At 51.0% G+C, this 26,682-nt stretch overlaps 1 protein-coding gene across 1 annotated transcript; it reads right to left on the bottom strand.

Moving 5' to 3' along the window:
- Positions 1-1,101: 1,101 nt before the first annotated feature.
- MX2 (MX dynamin like GTPase 2) lies at positions 1,102-20,289 on the bottom strand. Its single transcript, XM_087817933.1, has 13 exons — positions 20,017-20,289; positions 19,237-19,429; positions 17,711-17,851; positions 15,530-15,684; positions 13,991-14,129; positions 13,016-13,214; positions 8,958-9,036; positions 7,074-7,196; positions 6,698-6,839; positions 5,760-5,918; positions 5,233-5,309; positions 2,983-3,237; positions 1,102-1,332 (listed from the first exon to the last, which is right to left on the bottom strand). Exons 1-13 carry the CDS (start codon positions 20,287-20,289, stop codon positions 1,102-1,104), a joined length of 2,166 nt encoding a protein of 721 aa, XP_087674059.1.
- Between the last annotated feature and the right edge of the window lie 6,393 nt (positions 20,290-26,682).

The following is a 26,682-nucleotide window of genomic DNA, read 5'->3' as shown; positions in this document are numbered from 1 at the left end:
CAAATTATTTTTGACAAGGGTGCCAAGGCCAGCGAGGGGAAAAACCACTTTTTTGAACAACTGTGGCTGGGAAAACAATACCCACATGCACAAGAATGAAACTGGACTCTAATACCGTATACAAAAACTGGCTCAAAAATTATCAACGGACTAAACATAAGAGCTGGCTAAAGAGCTTTAGGAGTGAGGGCTGGGCTGCGGACCTAGAGGTAAATCAAACAGGGAGTCTTTGGTGGAGGAAGAATCACTGGCGTTTTTGAACATATGCTCTGGGACAGGTAGTTTGTAGAAATGGTTTCACTTAACCCTCCTAAAATTCCTAGGAGGTAGGGATCACTTAGCGTGCAGAAGAAACTAAAATTAGCTACAATCCTCCAATCTAGAGACGACCACTGGTGTGAAGCTCTATATTTGAATTTAAAAAATGTTTATTATTAAATTTCCCTTCAAGACTTAACCCATAACTGATGTCATTTCAATAAGTTCAATAAAAAGGTAAAAAAAAAGAGAAGACATAGCAATGGGAGCCTGTCACAACTAGGGAAACAATATAAATTAATAGTAGTATCATTCAGGTCCATTTCTCCTGGGGGACTGGGAAACGTGGTCAGAGCAGGTGGCATGACCAAATTCATCTGAAAGTGACCAGCTAAGGGGCACCATCCCCAACAAACAAAGTCTGATTTCAGTCATGGCCTCAGGGAATCTCCATCATTCATTTGTTCAATGAGATATCATTTATCGAGTGGCTACTATGCTCCAGTGCCATGCAAGATTCTGGAAATACCAAATAAGAATATAATACTAACTTTCCCTCTCCAGGGTCTCATAATCTGATGGGTGAGGAGAGACCAAGGAGCAAGGACTGATCGCAGTAATTAAGAAAGCTGCAACTGGAGGCTATGGGCCCAAGCCCTGGAGAGACGTCTGTTCTCGGAGGTGGAGGTGACAGCTCTAAGCGGGTATAGACTCCAGATCTAAACTCTGGTGCTGAGCGCAGGTCAGCGAAGGTGGGCAGACAGCAATGCAAAAGGCTGGCCCCAAGTGAGAAGCCACTTCCTGCCCCCCCAAGTTCGGGTGCCCTTCCATCTGCCCAGCCCCCTAAGAGGAGAACTGACAGAGCGCCTGCCGTGCCAGGGTGAGCCGGTAGATCTTCTCCTTAAGGAAATTCCTCTTCTGGGCCGTCTCGCTCTGCTCCTGCAGCAGCCAGGAATAGTGAGCTTTTTCCTGCAGTACCTGCATCATGGCTTTCTGCAAGCAATCGCTGTTCTCTTGGAGTATAAAATACTGAATTATGAATGGGATCTGGTTGGCGAGACGACTGGTGAACTCCTGGAAGAGGGGATAAGAAGAGGGGGGTCTGGGCCCAAGGCTGTGGTTGCAGAGAAGCCTTGGGGTTCTGGATGCACGCGTGGTCGCCTTGCTGAGTCCTGGGGGTCCCGTCCCGTCCACCCCTCTCACGTTCAGTATCAAACCGCGAGAAGCTTCTGTCTGGGCTGTCCGCTTTCACCACCCAGGCATTCCCTCTGGCACTAGGAACCACCAGCTGGGCGGCAAGCCCAAAGCTATTGTGAGAATCCCAGCCTCCCCAGGCCCCACGCCGCCTCTCTGCAGAGACCTCCGGGCCCTGTGGTCCCGTCTCCGATCTGGGAACAGGCCAGGACCTGCTTCAGTCCTCGCCTCGCGCCCTCTCTCCCGAGGCACACCCAGTGTGCCTGGCAGCCAGACTCCGCATCTGGGTAACAACTTTTTATTCTGAGCGAGAAAAGTCTTTGGTAGTTGTTGGGCTTCTTTGCAGTTTAAAATCTACTTTCCTTTCTGTGAGCCCTAATACTTAGCCTGGTGATTTGCAACCTTTCTCATCTCATGGCACATATAAAGTAATTACTAAAACTCTGTGGCACACAAAAAAAATATATTTTCTGCCGATCTGACAAAAAAAAAGGTATAATTTTGGTTCATTCACACTGGACAGCTATTGTGCTGGCTGTTATCTTTTTTTTTTTTTTTAAATATATTTTTATCGATTTCAGAGAGAGGAAGGGAGAGGGAGAGAGAGAGAGATAGAAACATCAATGAGACAGTCAATGATCGAGCCTGCAACCCAGGCATGTGCCCTGACCGGGAATCTAACCTCGATCGCCTGGAGGTCAACCGCTGAGCCACGCCGGGCCGGGCTCTTGTCTTTTTTTTTAAATCCTCACCTGAGGGTATTTTTTCATTGCTCTTCAGAGAGAGTGGAAGAGAGGGAGAGAGAGAGAAACACAGATTGGTTGCCTCCGGCACGTGCCCCGACCAGGGCCGGGGATCGAGTCTGCAACTGAGGTCCGTGCCTTTGACCAGAATATGACCGGGACCTTTCAGTCTGAGGGCCGATGCTCTAACCACTGAGTGAAACCGGCTAGGGCGCTGTTGTCATTTTTTTGACAATCTGAAGGAAAAAAGGTCAGTGCCCCTGACTAAAGAGGTATTGCATGTTTCAAAAATTCTTGTGGTGCACCGGTTGAAAATCGCTGCTTTAGTCCGTGGGTGGGGGGTTAGAAACCATGAAGTTGGTTGGGCCACAATCTGGGGAAAGGAATTTCGTTCCTGTTTTGTGAGTCGGGTGAATTTCAGGCACTTCGGGAGCTGAATGCCTTCTAAACATCAAGGAAAGCTAAATTATTACCAGTAAGGTTAGTTGTATTTTTGTTGTATTATGCTATATTCCGATAATAGTGTTTTTGCACTTTATGCGTAGCATAAAATATTAAGAACTTTGGGGTTGGAGTTACTTTTGAGCACATGCTCTGCCACATGAAGAACCTGATTTGCGGCAAATTAATTAAGTGTCTTGACAGGGTTCCTGTAAGATTATAGAGAATACACGAGTAGTTTATCCGAGCAGAAGGGGTTTAGGACCCAGTAGCGGCCCCCCGTTCTCTCAGCTGAGCTCCCCTCAATCAGCACACCCCAGCACAGGCCATGGGCGCCCATACTCACGGAAAAGTAGGCGTTCAGGTGCACCCCGATCTCAGTGATGGAGGAAACGGAAGACGGGGTCTTTGAAAAAGTGAATTTAAACGAAGCAGTCTGTGAACTGTTTTCAGGTGGGTTTAACGTCTCTTCTCGTACTTTCTGCAGAATCCCGCTGTAAATCTGGTCTTGACAGTAGACCAGCTGCTCCATCTTGAACTGCAGGTGGATCAGATTTTCTGCAGATTCTGCTTGTTTTGTTTTTATGTCTTCAATCTTGTTCTGGTTGCATAAGAGAAGCGCGTCATTGCCTTTTTTGTCCCCCTGTTGTTTAAACAACTCAGGAAGTACTATGATGTTGAACACAGAGTTAAAAATCATTTAAGGTCAAAGGAGGCCCGAGACTTTAAACGGTGACTTCCAGAAGGTCCTCGCTCCACCCTTTGCTGCGTCCTCACTGATCTCGCTTTGTTACTCTACCCCTTGCCTGTGCCAGTCTCACCTGTCTCCACCCATTCTAATATTTTTAAAGTATGTTTTTATTGATTTTTAGAGAGAGGGGAAGGGAGAGGGAGAGAGAGAAACACTGATGGGAAAGAAACGTCATCGATCAGCTGTCTCCCGCGCGCCCTCTACTGGGGGTTTAGCCCGCAACCTGGTCATGTGCCCTGACCGGGGATCGAACCAGTGACCTCTTGGTTCATGGGTCAACACTCAACCACTGAGCCACACCGGCTCGACTCCACTCATTTGCTCTCTCTGCCCTGACCTCCATTTTCTCACATCACCACCTTTCTGCTTCCTCGACTGTGGCTCAGTTTACACTTTCATGTCCATCACCTTGTCTCTCTAGTTGGCTTGAATCCACACTTTCAAGAAGGACCCCATGCCAATGAACACAGTGGGATAACAGCTTGATGTCTTTGTTTGCCAGAAATCCTGTGACTCCTGTGTCACCCACATAGTCAAAAGCATTATGGGAAAGGAAAGGATGACATAATGGAGAAAAGTCACTTCTTGGCTTTTGAGTTACAAACAGACTTTTGTACATTGATGGCAGAGGCTGATCTCAGAGAGAGAGAGAGAAACTGAGAGAGGCTGTGAGCATGTGAGTTTCACAGGGGCTGGGTCTTCTTTCTTTGGAGTGTATGTGGCAAACAAAAATGTATATTTCATACCCCCTCGCAGGTTTGGGGCCTAAAAGTAGAAATGGCCTGTGTATCACTTCCAAGAAGAGTGACATGGGAGGTGACAAGGCCCTGGCTCTGACAAGGCTCAGGAGGAGCAGAGTACAATGGTGGAAGGAAGTCTCTAGGCTGGTGGCCTCAGAGAGCTCCAGGAGCCCCCGCATGGTACAGGGAGCTATGGTGAGACTTCTTAGTTACCCGAGGATGGCACCAAGGGGTGGGGGCCCCGGAGGGTGCGGAGGTTTCTTGGCCCCAGGGTGGCCTGTGGGTGCAGCAGAGAGCTCCCATGCCCTGGCCTGGCCTGGCCTAGAAGAGCTCAGGAGAACCAGCCCTGCACTTGGGAGCACAGGGGACCCAGGGCACCAACCGCTGAGGCCCAGGAAGCTGCCAGCAGGGAGACATGACAATCAAGGACCAGGCCTGTCACCCACCCCACGGTGAGGCACCCCAGGGCTCAGACACAAACACTGGGCAAGCTGGAGAGCTCAGAAGTGAGATTCCTCTTTCACCAGCTGGCAAATGAGGTGAAAGGAGAAAGCAAGCTGTGTTCTGGGGAAAGGAGAGGAAATTCTCCTTCCTCGCCCGCATGAGATCATGGAGAGAGGGTCTGGCCCACAGCCAGGCGTGGGCAGCGGAGGGTTTTCATGTTCACCCCTCTCTTCCCATACTGAGTGGGATTCAGGCAGAGTTGCTAAGTTGCTAAGTGGGAACCTGCACAGCTGTGGCAATATTTTTAAGTCCAACTAATAAAAATGCTGGACAATGACTCGTAGACAATGCTGTCCTTCGTATAGGAAAAAGATCCTAAATACCGCCCAGTCACTAGGGACAGTCATATTTCGCTTATGTCCTGCCATGCACAGGTTGAGAGAGAACAAGGCCACGTACTGTGTCGCTTCGCCCAGGAGCGCCCACCAACTCCTGAGCGGAAGCAAAGCAGCAGAATGCCACACGAGTGGCCAGCCCAGCACACCTGCAGTTATAACCTTGGCCTTGTATTTCCAAATGACAGGACACAGCCGCCTTCTTTCAAAGGCTAGACCTGGGTAAACCAGTACAGGGCACCCGCAGGTGAACTATGGGTACTTACCCGGGCTGTTTGATGAAGGTTGGAGAGGTCACCAAAATGTTTTTTGGCTGTGTCAATGAAAGCTTGCCGGACAATTTCTGATTAAAGAAAAAAACCAAGCCTCAGTAAAACGCAAGCAGGAATAAAGTGGCTTAAAGATCCGGGTGAGAAATCATGGTACATGATCCTATTCTGAGCCGTGCTCCCCAGATTTACAGACCAAGAGAGAAGGAAGGGATGATACACAGTCCCAAGGAGACACAAAATCCCTCCTTGCCACCCGCCCTGAGCATGGTCCAGCAATTTCCTGTCCTTTCATGGAGTCCGTGACCCCCAGGGCTGGCATCTCACTGTTTCTCACACAGCTGTGTGGAGGGTTAGGTCTCATTAGATGGAGCTCGGGTACACTCTTGCCCTCCTCCCCAAAATGGGCAAACAAGATCTGCAGGCCGTGTGTGATCATTCCATTCCAGTCTCTCCCTCCAAGGCATGGAGCCCCACGGAGGGGACCGGGAGGGTCTTGGAAGACCCTCGGGAGAGATGCTCACCAACGGCCTTCTGGAGCATGGTCAGCGCGGGGTCTACCAGCTGTTTGATATATTGCTGCACTATGGTCTCGAATGTCTTGTAGCTGACAAACCCGATGAGCTCTTTGCCACGATACTGCTTTTCGTATTTTGAGACTTCCTCATGAATAATACTTCTAACTGCAACATAAAACAAACCACAGACATGTTGAAGAGAAATGCATTTTTAAAATCTTGCTTACCTACTGTATGTACCCTAAGGCAATGCTTCTAAAAGGAGTTCTTTTCATAATGGAAAAAAAAAAACCAGCAACACATGGTCTGACAGTGACTTTTAAGAAATAAGATCTTACTCTAAAAAAATGTGTTTCAAATGTGTGTCATCACCCTGCGGGAGAAGTTGATTGTGTATAGTTGATAGAAAAGAAGCTGATTAGTTCCATGAAAATAGAAAGTTATATATTCTTGTTTCACTTACAGGTCTCTCAAGAATTCAGCTAGACTAGGGCTGGAGGAAGTCTACCATGGCAATGAATAGTCCTGTTTTTATCAAGTGTCAGAATGAACAAAGATGCAACACGCACCCACGCACACCCACGCAGCCTACTGTCACCCGGGCTGGAAGCTGGAAGTATGCCAGGCAGAGCAGGGAGATTCTCATCAAAGCTTTGACCTCTCTGGTCTTGGATCATGGGTGACCAGAATGGAGAAATGGGGGGAGTGGAATTGTCCAGCCTCAAAACCAAGGTTCGAGAAGAAAGTCAGGGAGGTGAGGTGTTTTCTGTTGATTTGGTGAGGGCCACGCTCCATGCTGATGGCGTTGGGGACTCGGTTATGGATGACCCAGGATCTCTGGTGTGGGCACGTTAGCTCTTTGCACAGGTTTTATGTGCCAGAAGCAGCTCTGGCCTTGGTAAATAAGACACTGCTTTGGGGGGCAGCCCTGTCCCAGGACTTACCTTGTTGGGTTTTGGCTGCAAGTACGAGTGCCCAGTTTTTAAACTCCTCCCTGAGTTTGTTGTATAAGCGGGTCTCTTTGTCTTTCACGGCTTCTTCTCCTTCTACTAACTTTACAATGTCCTGATTAAACACTTTAATTTTCTGAAAATGAAGTAAAGTCATTCATCGGTGCTATGACCACATTGAGGGGCCCGGACCCAGGCTGCAGTGAGGTGGAGGGGCTGGGAGGTCGCATTACCCACCCAACCAGTCTCCCAGGTGACAGCGGAGGGCAGAACAGGCCTCCCGGCAGGGCCCAGGTGGGCAAGCACAGAGGGCCACCTGGAAGGATGCAGCCGCCTAAGGGGGGCCAGTGGGGTCCCCGGAAATCCTCACCTCGATCAGGAAGAACATCATATCGGCTTCGTTGCAGGGGATGTTCTCTCCGCACTGGCGCAGCTCCTCTGTGGCGCTCTGGTGGCTCTCCCTGATCTGATTTTCTAACAATGGGAGTGATTTCTGAACAAAATAAAGGGCAACCAGTGAACCTCCACAGCTTGAAATCAGCTGACAGATGTCCTGGGTGTATGAGCAGAGTCCCACTGGAAAGCATTCGAGGGGATGCAGAATTTCTGTCACTGGGTGCGCTTGTTGAGATGAAGGAGCCCGAGGGGGGCTTCGCACACAGTGGGGCTGCACTGCAGCTGGGGTGTCCGCAGAATCTGCAGCGCTGTTGCGCAGTGGGACTGCGGAGGAATCGGGTATCGGGGGATGGACAGATTTTGGGTTTTGTTTGGTTTGGATAAAGGTTTTGTATTTTGAGAGCAATTACTCTTGAATACAATGTAAGCTTTCTTTAGCAAAATGTTCTGTTGGTGATAATTTGAAGGTTATACTCTGATAAATGGCACTTTGGTAGAAGATATGTCCTGGGTGTTGGGGTGCGGTCCTAACCAATCATGATGCCAATGATGAGAACAAAGACGGCGAGAAGAGAGGACCGGGAGCGGCACTGGGGAGGGATGCCTTCGGGCCGCACGTTGTTTCTAGCCTTTGATATTTGAAACTAGAATGACCATAATTGAGTCTTGATATACATTAAAGAAATGAACTTAAAGTATTACAAATTTTAAATTCAAATTTTAATGTAAAAAATTTAAATGTTAATAACCGTCAACATCTTTTTCAAAAAAAAAAGTGTGTTTTTTTCCCAATTAATCAGGCTTTTATCTTTTGGAGCCTCCTACATACTGAGAGGAGTCCACCAGAATCACTACTTCTCAGAGTGTGTTCCTTAGATCACCTGGGGACTCACAAGTGCAAGCTCATGGGCCCCGCCCTAGACCTTCGAACTCAGAAACTCTGGGTCTGGGGCCCCGGAATATGAGTTTTATGAAATTTCCAGGTGAATCTCATGAGCATGACAATTTCAGAACCACCGTCTTCTTCTAACCAAATAGGGGTTTTTTCCTTAAGTCTCACCCGAGGATATGTTTTTTTAAATTGATTTTTGAGAGAGAGAGAGAGGAAGGGGGAGAGAAAGAGGGACATTGACGTGAGAGAGAAACATTGATTGGTTGCCTCCCATACATGCCCCCACCAGGGATCGAACCCACAACCTTTTGTTTCATGGGATGAAAGTGAGCTGCCCGGCCAGGGCCAACTGAATGTTTTGAGTATGTGTTTCCTGGCTCAAAAGTATTCATTGTTTTTGTCTGACCCGAAACTTAGCATGGACTGGAGCCCGGCCCTGGGGCCATCTCTGCTCCAAAGGTTAACCTTCAGTCCTGCCTCGCTGTCCACCCTCGTGAACAAGGGTCCAGGCAACCCTGTGAATACTCCATGTCTCAAGAAGCCTGAAGTCACATTCGTGTCATCTTTAATGACATCGTGAAAAGTTTGTCTGCAGTGGCTCATTTCTGAGAATCAGTGAAAATCGAACACTGATTTCTTACAAGTTTGAGGCTGGGAAAGTGTTTTCCGTACAGTGAAGTGTTAAGAGCCTCTTGAAACAAGAAAACTGTGTGGACCTGGTGCTCATTCCTCTTTGCTGCTGCGCTGGTGCTATGGGCTCTCTTTCCGCTTCCCCCCAACGCACTGATTCAACTTTTCCTTTCAAGACCTCCCGGGAGCCTCTGACCAGGCGCAATTTGATTTGCAGAGCGTGCTTGTTTGTTTGCTTATCTGGGCAGTTTTGTGCCGTGTCAGCCCACTCATGCCCCGAGGGACTGGTTTAAGCAGACTGTGACTTTTACAACTTGCAGCCAACCCTTGACTCACACTGATGTGCGAGATGAGCTCGGTGGTGAGTCTTTCCGCCAGGCGGGGCACGGAGGCCTTTCCTTCCTCCAGGAGGGCTCTGAAAGAAGACAGGGCACGTGAATTCAGGAGGGGCCCATATGGTCCTTTTCCCAGCCCCGGGCTTGGTAAGTGGGTAGGTGACACATGGCATCAGAAAGGCCCCGCAGTGCGTGAGAAAGACAATTGCTAAGTATGAGCTGAGCCCATAGCTAGGCAAGCGCAGTGCGAGGAAGGTTACATTCATTGTCTCTTTTTCATTCCAACAAGCAGATGAGGTAAGTGATCTTTTTATCTGCAGGAAAACAAAACAAACCTATCTTTGTAGAAGTGGAGTAACTTGTCCAAACTAGTATTTTATTTCTTGTAACAAATATTTATCCCTGAAGAGCCAAATCAATCTTGAGAAAAAAGAAGAAAGCCAGAGGCGTCACACTTCCTGACTTTAAAATACAGGGTGTCCCAAAAAATGTGTACACGCTTTAACAGCTGACAGGTTGATTTTGAAAATGAAATGTATTTTAATAAACACTGTCTTTATAATTATTCAGAGTGTGTGTATACATTTTTTGGGGGACACCCTATATATTACAAAGCTACAGTTCACTATTATAAAAGAGTATGGTGCTAGTGTAAACACAGACATGTACAGAGTAGAGAACCTAGATATAAATCCGTGCACATACAGGCAACCGATTTTCAATAATGGTTCTGAGAATGGGCCATGCGGACGGGGCAATCTCTCCAACAAATGATGTTGGGAAAACTATGTATCTACATGCAAAAGAATGGCATTGCTTCCTTCTCTCATACCATACACAAGTCAACTGAAAATGCACTGAAGGTTTACATGTAAGACATGATATGTAAAACTCCTAGAAAAAAAAACAGGGGGAGATCTTTATGATATTGGTCTTGGAAATGATTTCACCAAAAGCACAGACAAGAAAAGCAAAATCAGCCTAAAGTGGGACTATATCAAACGGAGAAGCTTCTGCATAGCAAAGAAACGGTCAAGGAGAGAAAATATTTGCAAGCAATGTATCTGATAAGGGGTTAACTTTCAAAATATAGAAGTAACTCCTACAACTCAATAGCAACCCTCCCCCAAAAGAAAACTAATAACCTAATTTAAAAAATGAACTAAAGAGTTGCATAGTGATTTTTTCAAAGGAGACATGCACATGGTCAACAGGTAGATGGAAAAAATGCTCAACATCACTAATCGTCAGGAAAATGCAAATCAAAACCATAATGGGATATCACATCTGTTAGGATAGATATTATTTCAAAAAACCACAAAAGACAGGTGATGGAACCATTGGAGCCCTTGAACACTGCTGGTGGCAATGCGAAATGGTGCAGCCACTACAAAAAGCAGTAGGGAAGTTTCTCAGAAAGTTAAAAATGGAACCACCATAAGATCCAGCAGTCCCACTTATGCATATTTATCCAAAAGATCTTTAAAATCAAGATCTTAAAGAAATGGTAGCATTCTATGTCCACGGCAGTACTATTCACAATAGTCAAGGTGTGGGAATAACCTACGTGCCCTTGGGCAGATGAGTGGGCAAATAAAATACGCTATCTCTCAGTGTCAAAAGTTCCTAAGAAAACAGAAGCAAAACCAGTGGACCATGGAAGTAGTAATCGGTAAAAGTGTATTGTGCATACGGCAAAGAGAAAGTCTGCAAACAAGGAGAACTCGAACCCAGACCTGGAGGGAGACTCGGGGACACGCTGTTATAAAGCAGCGTGTAGCGAGAAAGCAGTGACAGTTTTTCTTCACGGTGATCGGTTCCAGCATTAGAATTTTCTTAAGCGTAAGGAAATCGGTTTGTGGTTCCCTCGTACCAATTTCTGGGAACAATTTAAATTTCATTTATGATTTTCTGAAGCATAAGCAAGAGGAGCGCTCCTGTGGGCACTTGTTTGTCTTGTTAAATAAGCTAAATTAGGCATTTGCCTGTATGACTAATCTGGTTTTGTCTGCTCAGGGGATTTCCAAGTCTGGCCTCCATTTGTGTTTTTTTGTGTGTGTGCATGTGTTTTTTTAATTGATTTCAGAGAGAGGAAGGGAGAGGGAGAGAGAGATAGAAACATCAATGATGAGAGTAAGCTGCCTCCTGCACGCCCCCTACTGGGGGTCAAGCCCACAACCAGGGCATGTGCCCCGACTGGGAACTGAACCGTGACATCCTGGGGTTCATGGGTTGACGTTCAACCACTGAGCCAACCCAGCCAGCTTGTGTTTGATTTTAACAATGCAATGGAATATGATTCGGCCTTAAAAAGAAGAAAATTCTGTCATATATGACCACACAAATGAACCTTGAGGACATTATGCTAAGTGACAAAAGCCAGTCACAGGAGGACAAACACTGCCTGATTCCACTTACACAGGAAATCTAATAATCAAACACACAATCTGAGAGTGGAATGGCGGTCGCCAGGGTTGGGGAGTGGGAAACAGGGAGCTGATCATCAACGGGCATCAGGTTTCAGTGAGTCTAGAGACTGCAGAACAGAAGAGAGCTCACAGTTGACTTCACTTTCCCCAAACCCTGGAGCAGTGGTTTTTCAAAGTGTGGTCCCTGGACCAGCAATACCAGCCTCAACTGGAAACTTGATAGAAACACAAACTCTTAGTCCCCATCCCAGTCCTCAGAAACTCTGGAACAGAACACAACCAGCTGGATTTTAACAAACTCTCCAGGACGCTTTGCTGCTCAGGGTTAAGAACCACGGGTGTGATTTTCACAGAATCTTCTCCCTGCTCAGTGAGCAGTTTCCCTCTTCTTGTGGGCCCCCAAAGCTATTGTAAATGATCTGTTTCTTCCATCCAGGGCAAGAGTAGAGAGGAAGAAAGAAGGAACCGGGTGGTATTTATGGAGTGCTGGTTCTTGGTGCACCAGAACCTTTGTCTGTGTCATATTATTTCATCCAAAACACAGTCCTTTGAGTAGCTGTACAGCGCTCCCTGAGCTGATGGGAAAGCACGAGCTCAGAGCGGCTGAGCCACTGCTCAAGGGCACATGGCCAGTAGCAGACCTGGTCTGTCCAAATTCTGGGAGCCCACTGCATCTCCCCTTAAAGCAGGAGTGTCATGGCTGCCATGGCTCAGTGGTTGAGCGTCACCCTATGAACCAGGAGGTTACAGTCCAATTCCTGGTCAGGGCACAGGCCTGGGTTTCGGGCTCGATCCCCAGCAGGGGGTGTGCAGGAGGCAGCCGATCAATGATTCTCTCATCATTAATGTTTCTATCTCTCTCTCCCTCTCCCTTCCTCTCTCTGAAATCAATAAAAACATATTTTAAAAAATAAAAATAAAATAAAAATAAAAACATTGATCCTTGGGCCCCACCCCAGAGGTTTTGATTAAAAAAAAAAAAAAAGCAGGAGTGAAAGCTGTATCTCACTCTGCTGCTCCCACATCCTTTGGGACCATCAGGTTCCTGAATAAAATGATAGGGCAAAGTGCTCAATTCAGTGGGAAAAATCCCAGTGTTTGCAAACTGCTGTGTCTCTACCGAATAATCTATATTTAATAAAACCAGTTAGTTTACAGGCTCTAACACGGTGGAGAGTGCCCTAAAGTTGGTTTTAACAGGCACCATTTGTGGTGGTGAGCATTGCTTTCTGGAAGCTAAGAGATCTATTTCCAGTCCTGTTTCCCTCACTAGCGGCCTCACCTCATTCCCATTACCTACAGAAGTGGGAAGAACCTCACCTGCCATAGGTATCTCTTGAGATTTTGTGGGATGCAAATGAGAAAGCAGGTGAAACATTCTGAAAAAACCAGAGTGCCCCACGCTCTATGGAACGCGTGTTACAACTTTTAATCAACACCGTCATTACAGCCCATGAAGAAATGATTTGTTTCAACAAGCCAATGAATTTAACACTAAAATACAGCCAAGGATAGGCTCTGCTACCTTGTATAGTTTTTATATGCAATTTGGTTCTCAGCTTGGCCCATTCTGGGAGGCGGCGCTGGCTTCCATGGAGCCCAATTCTGGGGCCGTCCTGCAGACGCTCACCTGAAATATGGATGGGTCTGGAAGAACATCATTTCTTTCTTGGTGGCCTCAGCCAGGCTCAGCTGGCTTGTGATCTCCTGCTGGCCCCGGCACCTCACTATCATGTAGCCCTTCTTGAGACGGTAAGTGAGGTTCTGCACCACGTTCACCACATTTTTCTCGGTGCCCTTGTCCACCAGGTCCGGCTTGGTCAGGATCCCTGCGAGATGATTGAAGAAGGGCATGCAAAGGTCAGTTCTCTTCTCAGATATATTTGGACCCTGCTGGGCTATGGGATTCTTCCTTGGCCAGGACAAACAAAGTCTTCTGCAGCTTTGGTTGCCCAGTGCCTGCCAGTCATTCATTCATTCTGTCATTGCCTCTCAGATTTGCTCCCCCCTCATTCAGTTCACTAACTGCCTTATGTAATTTACTTAACAGAGGTCATTGGGTGCCTGCCTTGTGCCTGCACTTGGGCAGCAGGTGTCATCACAAGCGACCGGCTCCATTACTGTGTTTCTAAGAAGCTCTCCTGGCACTTTCTGGCAGCTCATCTAACCCTGATTGGGAGTGAAGATGACCGTCTGTGCTGCACGAATGCACCCTGAGCCCACGGAGCTTCTGCTAGGACAGCACTTGGGTGTTGCCCAGGATATGGGCACCTCTAACAGTGGACCTAACTCCAGGACCTGCTACACGTATGAGGATCTCCCCCCGCCAACCGTCTCCTGGAAGCTTGGCTCTTTTTTCCTCCTCTTTTCTTTTAAAATATGTTTTTATTGATTTTAGAGAGAGAGGAAGGGAGAGGGAGAGAGAGAGGAACGTCAGTGTGAGAGAGACGCATGGACCTACAGCCTCCCGCACGCCTCCCCCTGGGGACCGAGCCTGCAATTCAGGCAGGTGCTCTGTCCGGGAATCGAACCAGGGACCTTCAGGCTCATGGGACAACACTCACCAACTAAGCCACACCTGCCAGGGCTCATTCTTCCTTCTCACCTATGGTCCTGTCTCCTTCGGGGTCCACCTCGTGAGCCATGCTCAGCGCCTCTGTGGTGGCGATGTCCACGTTACAGGGGACCACCACCAAGTTGATGGTCTGCTGCCTCTGGATGTACTTCTTGATGAGCATCTTGATCTGATGCCGAAGAATCCCACAAAGGAAGAACACGTCTCTGATTACCCAACAGCACAGCGAGACCCCTGTCGTTGCAGAAACCAATGTCGTCCCAGAACATGACCCAGTTTTCACACTTCGGAGCGGTGGCTTGGCCTGTCCCCTTCCACTGGAATGTCCACCCTACCTGCCCTTACGGAGTTTTCTGTTGATTTTCTATTTATCCCTCAAAGCCTATCACTGATATTGCTTCTCTCTCAAGGGCTCTGATTCCTGTAGCCAGATGAAACCTCTCCTTCCTCTCCAGATCTCTCCTGGGAGGCTTCTGAGATTATTATTACTCTATTAGCATGATTTAGTTATGTTGTACCTGTGCCGGAAAGCCAGGGATGCTAGGAAATTCCACCCATTGCATGGATGAATCAACACCCTCCTGGCGGGTGAGAAGAGTGGAATTAGCTACTAACTGGGTAAGGAAAATTAGCTAATTACCCTGCTCCTGGAGACAGAGAACGGTGATTCGGATGTTGAGGAGGAACCAACATTTAACTGCCCAAGATTTTGCCCAGAGCATCAGAGCCAGCAGAGACCCCACTAGGGAGGTTCCTGCCACACCCCAAGTTTGGCTATGGCTGGGTTCCCAACACTGGCAGTGTCCCCCATAAAAGGGAAGAGGGCAGGCAAGTGACTCCCTTCCATAGGAGGGTCTCATCTTCTCCCCCTCACTCACCCTCCGCCTCCATACCCTGGACCCCACCCTTGCTCCTGAGACCATCCTTACCTCCCTGGTTTCCATGTGAGCTGGCTTAGCAAAGCTTCACAGGGTTAGTTTGGGGACAGGCCTTGCCCAAAGATCAGGTGTGACTCAAGCATCCCAGCAAGACTGTTCTCAAGCAACCTTAAGTGGGAAGGTCTTTGGAAAAGAAGCCACGGGCTCAGAGGCTCTTGGTTTGCACTGGGTCATTGCTGTCCCGTGGCTGTCATCCTCTCCCATTGCTCTGGCCTTCTTGCCCCCGATCAGCCATCACAGAGCATGTTCTGATATTTTATGCAGTGTTAATTTTTTAAAAATTGTTGCTAAAATTGGCAGATTTCAATTTCATGTGCAAATTCAAATCTCTGGCTTCTTTTGACTATCTTGAGACAGCTGGTAACAGAGCCCACGTTCTCATATGTTAGGCAGGACGTGAACTGTCCCATGCACCCTCATTCCCACCAAGTCAGCTTCTCTTGTTTCCATCACCTGCCAGGCTCGTCAGATCCTGAGTATAAGGCCCCTGTCCAGGAGGTCTTAGCCCAGTCTCCTTCCCAATCTCTCACAGTGAGGGTGGGGAGGCACACCAGGGACCTTGCGGTGACTGGCAGAGGCCTCAGTCTCCCCAACTTCAGCTTGGCCCATTCCCAAGTTCCTAAAGGCTTACCTGCATTCCAATGTCCTGGGGCTGATTTCCCACAGCCACCCTGGCAATGCCGGGAAGATCAATGAGGGTCAGATCAGGAACCTCAGGGGAGGTGATATCCAGACTGATGAGCTCATGGCTAATGCCAACTCCATTCCCGGCGACGATGTTCTGGGCTACGGAGGCCAAGAGGAGAAACCCAGAGTCCAAATTAATGAACCATCTGAGAAAAAGCAGTTGTTCTTGATGGTAGCTATTCATATTCAGAGTATAAGAGCTTTAGAGAGTCCCTGGTGTGTAGAAACATTTCACAGAAGCCTGCAGGGTGATCTGAGACCACTAAGGTGGCCGTGTATACAGGGATAGCATGTACATATGCTCTCAAGAATCCTGGAGGAAAACATACCAATTTGTTTACGTTGGCATTGTGGATGGGTTCTGTTCTCTTTCTTTATGCTTTTAAATATTTTTCATTGGGTGTTGTGATGGTTTTAAAGTAGGTCCACAAATTCTTCAACACCCCTCTGACCAAAAGGTGGAGCCTTGAGAGGGGGCTGGACAGAAGCACTTACGTCTAAAGAATAGAGATGGTGGAAAATACAGCGTGACTAGGTCGTGAAGGCATCGTGGCTTGCTCCTGCTTTCTCTTGGATGGCTCACTCTGGGTGAGGCTAACTGCCCCGCCATAAGGACACTAAGTATCTACGGAGAGGTTCACAACAGCGGGAGGATCAAGGCATCTTTGCCAGTGGACAGCAAGAAACTGTGGCCTCCTGCTAATGGCCATGTGAGGGAGAGTTCACCAGCCCCAGTCGAGCCTTCAGAGTTGATTCAGCCCCAGCCAACATCTCGACTGCAGCCTCATTGGAGACCCTGAGCCAGAACCACCCAGCTGATGTGTCTAATTCTTGACCCTCACACACCGTGTGAGAGAATAAATATTTCTGTTTTAACCTGCTAAATTTTGGGGTTATTAGTTGTGTAGCAATAGAGAACTTGATCAGGTCTACTGCTGAGGGACATCCGGGCGGTCCCCAGTGTGTGGCTGTCACAAGCAGTGCTGCCACGAACATCCCAGAACCTGGCTTTTGGGGCACGTTCTGGCCAGGTGGTACTCAGGGAGGGGCACCCAGGTGTGCACACCTCCAGCCTTGGGGGAAATTGCCAGTTTCCAAAGTGGTCGCCCCAACTTCCACCCCCACCAGCAGCAGATGGGCGTTGCAGCCGCTGCTCTGGAGGTGCCTCGGCGAGAGCCTGCGTGTCACACGTCCTCACACAGAAGGTTCGCCAGGGACGCACCGAGTGCGCGAGCTCTGCTGTGCGGGGAGCGCCCAGCCCACCTGGTCCTGTCCCGGAGCTCAGGACAGGCGCCAGTGAACACCAGGGCGCCAGGCGGCCCCAGGATGGCCGTCGTGGGCATCGCCAGCCACAGAGCTCACGGAATTTCAAGCTAGGAGAGTCTCAAGTAGCTTCTGTATTTGGGGTGAACACTAGGGTTGGGGCCAGGGCCTCTCCATTTTGGACAGGATCCCTCTGGTGAACCCACAGATGTGGCTCTCTGGGGGCTGAGCCCAGGAAGTCACGTGAGGGCCTCACCCTCGGAGGCTGAGCTCTTCGTTTACTAATATGAAAAGCCCATCATCCTGGAACTGAGGTTGTCCCTGAAGATTCTTATTATGATCAGGGTCACTTTTGCCACCTGGCTGAGACCAGAAAAGGGAAGAAGCCACCCAGGGTGCTGGGCAGGCTCTAGTGTCGCAGGAGGGCAGTGACCACCAGGGCCCTTCTTGGGGCGTGTGGAAGCGTCCATCCTGTCATTCCCTAACACTAATCCCGAGCTTTGGTAAACTGTGCATGGGCCCAGTGATGGCTGGGCTTCCAGAAATGACAGGTGGCTGGGAAATGTGTTGGGGAAGCTCTGTGGAGACATGGCCACCAGGCGGCCAGCCTGGGCGAGGTTAGAGCAGCAACTCAAGACGGCGGTGACCAGGACAGCCGCGGTGTAGGGTGGGGTCCTGCGGGGTAAACTGAGACCCAAAGAAAGAATCGGAACTAGGTGGAAGGAGGGGGCAGTGTGAGAGCAAGGAAGCCCCTGGAAGGAAGCTCCCTTGTGCAACTGAAGGAGCCCGACGACCAGGAGGAGCTGGAGGCGAGGCGGGGAGGGGGGCGGCCCCGGCACCGCCTGCAGGAGCCGGGCCTTACCTTTGTATATCTCCCTCTCCACCTGGGCGGGGTCCTGAAGCAGGATCTCCGTGTTCCGGTAGCTGATCTTCCCCGTCCACTGGAACTCTCCTGTGACCTGCTTTTTCAGCTTTAGCACCAGCGGACATCTGGTTACGATTCCTGAGAGAGAGTTTCCCAGACACCCTAAGTTTCCTTTAAAGAGAAGTGTCACAGGTGCCCTTTGCTCTCACCTCTCAGGAGCTGCCCCAGTGTCCCCAGAGGCCTCGTCTGAAATTTCTGTCCCTGTCTAGGGCCCGATCCAGGCCTCCCTCCCTCACTACCTGGCCCTAGGAACACCTCGGGCGCTGGTCTCGGGACCTGCGTTTATCCAGGTGGCAGCCCAGGAGGGGGACAGATGGAAGTAGTGAGATTCACCTGACAACGAAGGTCACCCAACCCTCCTAAGATGCGGGGAGGAGGCAGCGGGAGCCTGGGGAGGAGCTGGACAGCCAGAAGGAGGGGCCCAAGGGACTTGCAGGGCCGGTCTATGGAGGTGCCTGGTGGGGAGGGAGGACACTCCAGGTGCAGACGGAGCTGCCCTGAGCCTCCTGGGGCTTCCCCGAGTGTCTGCAGGGTGGGGAGTGAGTGCTGTTCCAGAGGGAGGGCCGTCCCCTCCCCCTGCCTGGGCACCGGCTCCAGGCTCTCGCAGTCATGCCTCTCCCCGCAATGCTGAACCCAGGGCAGAGGGGAGTGCCGGCCCCAGGCTTCCTCTCAAGCACCAGGTGCCAGGCTGATGGGGGCCTCACGGGACCCCCGCGGTGAAGAATCGGCTGCCCGCGGCAGGGAGGGGCACAGGCCAGGGCTCTGGTGTGCAGACGACTGTTGGGGGGTGCAGACGACTGTTGGGGGGTGCAGCCTTCTGGTGTCCGCACACCCTCCTCTGGGCCTGGGAGGTGTCAATGCCTCTTGGCCCCTGGGTCTGGCGGGAGGTAAGAGCAAGGGAGAGGCGGGATGGGGCTCCATCTACCCACTTTGGGGATATCGTGTCTATTCTGTTTTTTTTCCCTTTATAATTATTTTATTAAATTGTACAGCAGCCTCTTTTTTTTTTTTTTTTAAAGGAAAACAAGTGTTTTATCACACATGCTCTTAGCTAATAGCTTCTCAAAATGTTGTGAAAATTCTTTAAAAGGACTTCACATGTCACCTGAAGCTTACAGATTTTATGCAATCAAAGAAATGTTTCTACACTCTGACAAAGACCACTAGGGAGAAACAGCAGGGTCCCGGGACCTTGAGGGACTTAGGGCAGGGATGGCTATCACCATGTGAAAGTGGACCTGGGAAACTAGGGGCAGCGTGGGTCGTCCAGGACCCCCCCCCAACCCAGGCTATGCACCCCAGACCTAAGCCATCCAGGGCCTGCAGGAGCTGCCCTCCCGGGGGTCTTCCCATCGGCCTGTCTCTGACACCATCGGTGCCCAGGTTCCCACAGACACGCCGTGGCCTGCAGGTGGCTGGCCCGCCCCTGGCGCCTCGGGGAGAAGCCGCCCCTTCTTGCTTACCGCTGCCTCTGGGAAGGGCGACGCCGGACAGAGCCTCCAGCACGGAGCTCTTGCCCGAGCTCTGGTCCCCGATGACGGCGATGGCGGGCAGGGCCAGGTCCTGCTCCACGCCCAGGGCCCTCAGGGAGTCGATGAGGTCAATGCAGGGGCGCACCTTCTCCTCGTACTGGCTGTACAGGTTGTTCTCGAGCCCCTGGAAGAGGCAGAACGGACTTCACGTCCTTGGCCTCTGAGGAGGCTCCTTGGCTGTGGGGAGTTTGCTGCAGACTTCGGGCGTCTGCTCGTGGTGAGCCGCAGGCCGGACGGTGAGGGCTGGACCTAGCTGGGCCTCCGGGAGGCCCCTGCCTTCTGCTCTATTGAGGCTTTGCTTCTGCTGAAGGCGGGGATACTGGGTTAGGGGTGGAGGTGCCTGACTGAGCAGAGACAAGGTACCAAGAGGTGGGAACTCCCAGCCAGAGGCAGGAGGGGTTCTGGGTCCTGGGGCTGCAGAGCTGGGGGGGGGGGGGGCTGGCAATGGTGCCAGTGGCAGGAGTAGCTGGAGGAAAAGCTCCTGGAAGCAGACCCCAACACACGGAACAGAAGCCCCCAGATGCACATCTAGGAAGGTCACTGCTGCCCCAGAGACTGGGTATGTCCCTGGTGTTCGTTGGACGTGTCTGGAGAGCTGGGGGACACCAGCTGCGATGTCAGAGGTGGTGGGCTCATGGACAGCCACTCGCTGCCCTTCCTCTGCCTGGAGGCTAGAATGTGCCCTCCCTGACCATACTCCCTCCGACTCACCTTTGTCCTCGGTTGGTCCCTGTTTTCTCCAGGCGGCTGAGGGTTCTTTGTCATCAAGTTGAAGTTCTTGGTGAGGTAGATTGGGCTCTTTTCTCCCGGCTGGGGAGAATTTAGCCAGTTGGGGGGAAACTTCACTTGCCCTGGTGTGCTCATTAGCAGTGGCTTTGGCTGGAAGTTGTTCATTTCCTTTTTTGGACATGAAAAAAAGTGTGGGGAGGGGATCTGATTGTGCCTCTCCATCTGCTGCGGCAAAGGCCTGTGGGCTTTCGGCATCAACTGGTGGCCAGGTGGAGCCGGCAGATGCGTTCTTGTTGCTCAGCACTTGCAAGCTTCACAAACTCTGCAGGGACAGGATGGAGAATGGCCCTAAGTCACCCAGTGGTCCTCCCCCAGGCTGCACCTTGCCAGCCCTGGCTCCTGCAGCTCCCAGTACAGCCCATCCCCTGCACACAGATCTGGAAGACCAGGGTCCTAGAGCAGGCTCCCTGTCCATGGGGGAGGGGAGGGCTGTGGGTGGCAACCAGGCACCAAGAACAAGTGGGGTCTCCATGGGGTCTCCATGGGGCCCCAGGGCTTGGGGACAACAGACAGTGGGCTCCACATTTTCATGGAAGACTGTGAGCATTCCCCTGTCATTCTGCGGCACCTGTGGCTCAGGATCAACCAGGACACCCTTAGGTGGGGAGAAAAGGGAGGTAGCATCTCTCAGGCCCTCTGGAAGCCAGCCCCGGCCCTCACGCCACTGTTTGTTGCCCAAACTCAGCCAGACTGCCGGGGAGTCTGGGAGAAGGAAGCGTTTCTCCGGGCCCACGGCCTGAAGTTAGATAAAGGCGGCTGTTGGAAACAGCTGGTGCTCCGGAGGGCTGGCCTCGCCCAGTGCTGCTCTAAGACACTCATCTTGTTTGGACAACAGTCCCATGTGGTAGCTTCTTGTCTGCATTTTCCAGGTCAAGAAACTGCAGTATAGGAGGGTCCAGTCGCCGGCTAAGCCAGGACGCAGACCCAAGCGGGGCAGTCGTCGCCATGAACCGTCTCCCTGCTGCCACGAACGAGAGCCTAAACAGTCCCTCACTGCGCGTTTGCCAGAGGCTGTCACAGCCAAGCGCACACACTGGGGCTCCAACAACAGAAATTTGTTCTCTCCCAGCTCCAGGGGCCGGGAGTCCAAGATCGAGGTGTGGGTAGGGCTGGTTCCTTCTGAGGCTGTGGGGGACTCTGTCCTTGGCTTGGAGGGGGCTGTGTCTTCGCACTGCCTCCAGGAGGGGGGTCGGGCAGCAGTCCCAGGGGCCCAGGGCATGCTTGGCTCTCCTTTATGCGCCTGAGGGCCCCCGACAGCTGTGCTCTGCTCACCTTAATTATATCACCCGGATTTTATATAAGATGTCCAGGGGAGTTGGGACAAGTCAAGCAAACTGGGATGCCGCCCCCCCCCCCCGCCCCCTCCCAGCGGGAAGGTCACAGCCTCAGATGCCAGTGAAGAATCTGTTATTTGATGGGAGGAACCAGTAAAGCTGCTCAGGGTTCAGAACTGCATGGCAGTGCCCTCCGTGGCTGATGGGTCACAGAGATGCAGGCTGCAAGACCCGCCCCCACCCTCACTCCTCCGCCCAGAGCCTCTCCCTTTGGACCCGTTTTGACTCTTTTGTGTTCTGAGCTTCCCACAGGCTTCACTGGGCCCCCGAGGAGTCTTGGGAGGTCGGAGAGGCCTGAATCCACTCCCAGGCCTGCCTGGCCTCCTGGACATGCGCAGGCCCCAGGTCTGCTGAGGAGCCCACAGTTCTCTAAGCGGAGAGGACTGCCATGAATTAAAAACGTTCCCTCAGCAGTTGAGCATCAACCTAGGATCCAGGAGATAGAGGTTCGATTCCCGGTCAGGGCACATGCCCGGGTTGCGGGCTCAGTCCCCAGTGGGGGGCGTGCAGGAGGCAGCCGGTCCATGACTCTCTCATCATTGATGTTTCTATCTCTCTCTCTCCCTCTCTCTCCCTTCCTCTCTCTGAAATCAATAAAAATATATTTAAAAACAAAACAAAAACAAACACATAAAAAAGAATGTTCCTTCCCCTGACCTGGCATCTGTGCTGAATCTGTAGGGTCTCTCAGACAGGCCTGTGGGGACATTTTGCCTCCTTGCCTACTAATTAGGAATTTGTTTTCCCTAGAAGCAGAAAACAACAATGAAAATCTGGCTCACTGAGATGTCACCACAGTTTCCAGGAAAGAGGAAGGAGACGTGATTAATCACGGCTCTGAGGGGAAACCTGTCCTCTGCTAAACCCCATGGTTCGTGGTGAAGAGCAGCGGAACGGCTGTCTGCCTGTCCTGTGAAATTTGCCGGAATTGGCCGTAAGTCTGGGGGACCGTGTGGCCTGCATTTCTTCTTTTGCTGGTGGCATGACCTGAAGAGGCCACCACGGCACCTGGAGATATTCTCCCCAAATGATGCCAAGGATTGCTGGCGAGACAAGGAAGGACTCTCTGAAGAGTTCTGGAGGGAACCAACCCCACCAAAACCTTGGTCTCAGGCCTCCAGCCTCCAGAGCTGGGAGAAAATACGTTTCTAATGTTTAAGCCACCGAGTTGTGACACTTTGTCACAGCAGCCTTAGGACACTAACCCTCTGTGGTTTATACCTAACCTGTTCCCCCCAAATGCCGCTGTTTGCTGGGAAGACTTGGCATCAGTGTCTCCAAGTAAAAATCTGGAGGCTAATAATTTAACATGTAGTATAATAGGACATTAGCAAGTGACAGAAATCAGTGCCTTGTCCACTTAGGAGAGTGAGTTTTCCAGCACAACACTGAGGGTGGCCCAGTGCCACCAGCACCACAGCAAGAGGGTGAAGAGGGTGCCTGAAGCCCCGACCAGGCTCTGGGCTCCAAGTCTGACACCAGCTCCCACATGTTTTCTCCCACTGCATCAGGGCTGCCTGCCTGGAGATGGCCTATTCCTGCCCATGCCCCATCCCACCCACTGCAGAGGCCAAGGGCAGGTCCAGGTTGTCACCTGTGCTCCCAACCAACTGGCTATAGATCAGAGGTTCCAACCACCCCTCCTCGGTTCTGAATACTTGCTAACAGTGGCTCAGGGAACTCAGAGAAACATGTTACTCACCAGGTCACCGGTTTATTAGAAAAGATGTAACTCAGGGACAGCCAGACAGAAAAGCCACACAGGGCAGGAGGGCAGGGAAAGGGCGCAGACCTCCCACCCCCTTTCCACAGTCACGGCTCTCTCCAAATCTCCACACCCTCACTAACCAAGAAGCTCCCCGAACCCCACCCTTTGGGGGTTTATGGAGGTTTCAACACAGAGGCATCAATGATTAAGGCACTGGCCATGGGGATTGATTCAACCTGCAGATCATTGGTGGATGATTCCCCCTTCCCTGGAGGTTGGGGGTGCAGCTGAGAGTTACAACCCTCTAATCACAGGACTTGTTTCCTCCCCGCCTGTCCGCCCCCCCAGGGACCAGCTCCAATCCAGGCGCAGTCCAAACATGACCTCACTAACAAAACAAACAACAACAGTCTACACTTAGGAAATGCCTAGGGTTTGAGGAGCCCTGCGACAGGAAGGCAGACAAAGACCAAAAAATATACTGTATTTCTTTCTTTTTTCAATATTTGTATTTATTGCGAATAATCACCACAGTAAGTCCAGCTAACATCCATCCCCATACACAGCTGCAACATCCTTCCCTTGTGATGAGGACTTTTAAGATCTATTCTCTTAGCAACTTTCAAAACCTCAATACGGTATTATTAACTACGGGGTGGAACGCACAGCGTGGTGACTGCGGTTAGTATATTTCTTGCTGCAAATCACAGGATCTGTCACACAGGCACAAAGCTCCCACTCCAACCCCGATGCGTGCACTTCACAAACGCTGCTCAGAGGTGTCCCCCAAAGCCAGCCCTTCGTGGCCACAAGGCCTTTAGCCAGATTCTGGAAACGGGGCCACCCTGGGCTCCCTGAGCAGTCACTCCTTTCTAGAATGTGTCCTCAGGGAGCAGGGCTGGTGGGGGGCGAGCACCAACCTGGGGCTTAAGGGCAGCATCAGAAATGTATCTTTATGGCTCCTGCCTCCTGGCACCAGCCAGGTTTATCAGAAAAATGCTTGGAAAGTCACGTGTGTTTCCTTAATGCATCCTAAGGCAGCCTTCCCGCCTGGCCCAGCACTTACCTGCGAGCCTTCAGGACTGAGACGCCGCAAATCACCCCTCTCCCTTCCAAGGCTTCCTTTTATTTGGTGTGTGAACCACGCCTCTCCGCTATTTTTCTTCCCCAACAGCCAGGGAAACGAAACCAGTGGTCCTGGCCACAGAAATGAAACTAAAGGATCAAAATGTTCCAGCTGACATTTGCACTGGTTCTGTAGGAGCCCCTTGGGGGTGGGGGCCTGTGCACTGTGAAGGAAGGGCTGGGCCCCCCCTGACCGGATGCTGGGGCTCGGGGTGGCCATCATCTGCATTGCAAACAAGTCTGCAGAGGAGGCTGCCCTCCTGCCACACTGGGGGCGCCAGTGGTTTAGAGCAGCGAGGTCCCAGGGGACTTTCTGAGATTGTGGACATGTTCTGTTCTCTGCTGTCCTACACGAGCCACGTGATGTCACTGAGCACTTGAAATGTGGCTTGTGCAACCGAGGAACTGAGCGTTTGACTCTGTTTTCTTCAAATTAATTTAAATAGCCACCGGCTGTGTGACTCCCATTCTGGACCTCCCAGGGCACAGGATGTTTATTCGAGTATATGATTTGAAAGTTCTGAGGTGCCTGAGCCACAGCAGACAGATGTCACCTTCTGCCACCTTCTCCCATGGTAAGCACTGAATATCCAAAGAGGGGGAATTGCATAGATTCCCCCAATACCCCATTCGTGCAATGTGTTTCCCCCTCAGGGATAGTTTCCAGGCCCCAGAGAATTCATGCTCTGTGAGCTCTGCTGGGTGGGGCAGGAAAAGGGGGGGCCCAGGCTGAACCCTGGGCTCTAGCCCAGTAACTCCAAATCTAACCCTAACCCTAACTCCTTCCTGAGTCTGCATGATCTTCTGGTCTTCAGTTACTTCACCTGCCAAAAGGCAGGAGTGCCCCCCTCCCTGTCCCAAAGGCTCCCCGCCTCTGTGATGGGAGTGGAGGAAGCCCAGGCCTCAGTCTTGTTTCCACGCCCACCATCTTTTCCAAAACATTCTGAATTAACAAAAAACGATCTTGAGCATCTCTTTGCTCATCCGTTTTACTTACTGCCCTTGTGGGCAAATTTTCCTTTAAAGGAATTAAGATGCTTAGAAAATGTTTTTAAAACCCTGGCATTAGGAGGTAGAGGGGGTCTTCATGGTCAGTGCTGCAGGATCCAGTACTGACCGTGCCTCTCCAGAGCCCCAGCCCCGAACATCCTCTGTGCTCTGTCTGTTCCGCCTCTCCCCCGGTCCCTGGCACCCTGCTCTGTGCAGGCCCCTGGCATCCTGCTCTCTGCAGGCCCAGCCTGCTGCCTTTCCAGCGAGGGCACTCATGCTCTCCAGCTGGACACTCGGGGGGTCCGGAACCCAGAAAAGGGACCAGTTACCACCCCTGACTCCTGCCTGGCCAGAGAGGGCCAAAGGGCTCCCAGTAAGGGGTGGGCACAGAGAGGAGGTGGGGGGACACCCTCACCCCCTTAGTGTTCCCCAGGCTCTGAAGGCAGAAGCCCCGAGCAGGGGTGATAATGGTGTCAGGATAGTGTCCCAAGGCTGTATTCAGGAATGTCAGATGTGACCTGCTAAAAGAAGTCATTGTGACAATGCCTACACTGCACACCAGTAACGCAGGTGAGAAATCTCAAAACGGGTCATATGCAGAAGCCATTCTACTGAGCGCCAGTTTACTTAATGGAATACAATGAAAATTTAGGTAGAAAACACAAATCTGGAAAAGAAATGTCACCCAGGCCACCACCGAGGGAGACGTTTTTAGTAAGGGTCTTTATTTTTTGAAGCACCCCAAGCGTTGCCGGTGAGCAGGAGGCTGGGAGCAAAGATGTTCCAGGCTCCCCGCAGTGCTGCGCCCAGGAATGAGTCTCAGCGCTTGGTGCCCGGGGAAGGGCTCCTGGGGCTTCACCACTGCAGTGAATGAAGTTCAACACTGCTGTGAAAATGCAGGAATTTCAGCCCGAGTAAAAAAAATAAATAAAAATAAATTCAGCCCCGCCCACCTTTGTAAAAAAACACAGGACTCCTTGGTGTGTCCCGGGCTCACCAGCCCTCTCAGCGCTGCTCTTCCTGGGCGAGGCCTGCGCCTCCAGGGAGTGCGCCGGGCGTGAGTGGAACGAAGGCTCTGCCTGCGGGGCGTCTGGACTAAGGGGTCACGCTCAGATTCCACCACAAGATGACTCTACGCCTGGACAAGCAGTGGGTGCTTCCCCAGTCCTCTCTTTTCCAGGTTAAACCCCTTCATTTGACAATTTCCATCCATTCCTGTCTTCCTGCTCATTGATATCTTCACTGTATAAATATTGACATAAAAATAGGGTGTGCAAAGGTTTCATACATCGAGCAAATATTGGTTGGTTGACGACAAAACCCATAAAATCAAATATTGGCTGTTGGATAATATTCATGGGCCTGTCAGTTATGAGCAAAGTCCTATAACAGATAAATTCCATTCTAGGAAGTGAATAGAGTCGCTGCTTA

The sequence above is a fragment of the Miniopterus natalensis genome, chromosome 6 (assembly GCF_054644295.1).
Source record: "Miniopterus natalensis isolate mMinNat1 chromosome 6, mMinNat1.hap1, whole genome shotgun sequence".
In the NCBI taxonomy this organism is placed as follows: domain Eukaryota; kingdom Metazoa; phylum Chordata; class Mammalia; order Chiroptera; family Miniopteridae; genus Miniopterus; species Miniopterus natalensis.
This window is presented reverse-complemented; position numbering and strand designations above follow the sequence as displayed.

What these genes read in the sequence shown, in the direction of transcription:
- MX2 (XM_087817933.1), bottom strand. Translation starts at nt 20,289, where the DNA reads ATGCCGAAAGCCCACAGGCCTTTGCCGCAGCAGATGGAGAGGCACAAT. An exon ending in AGCTCATCTCGCACATCAGT is followed by an intron (nt 7,197 to 8,957) that starts GTGAGTCAAGGG and finishes TATTTTGTTCAG; the next exon opens with AAATCACTCCCATTGTTAGA. An exon ending in TGATGTTCTTCCTGATCGAG is followed by an intron (nt 6,840 to 7,073) that starts GTGAGGATTTCC and finishes CTTCATTTTCAG; the next exon opens with AAAATTAAAGTGTTTAATCA.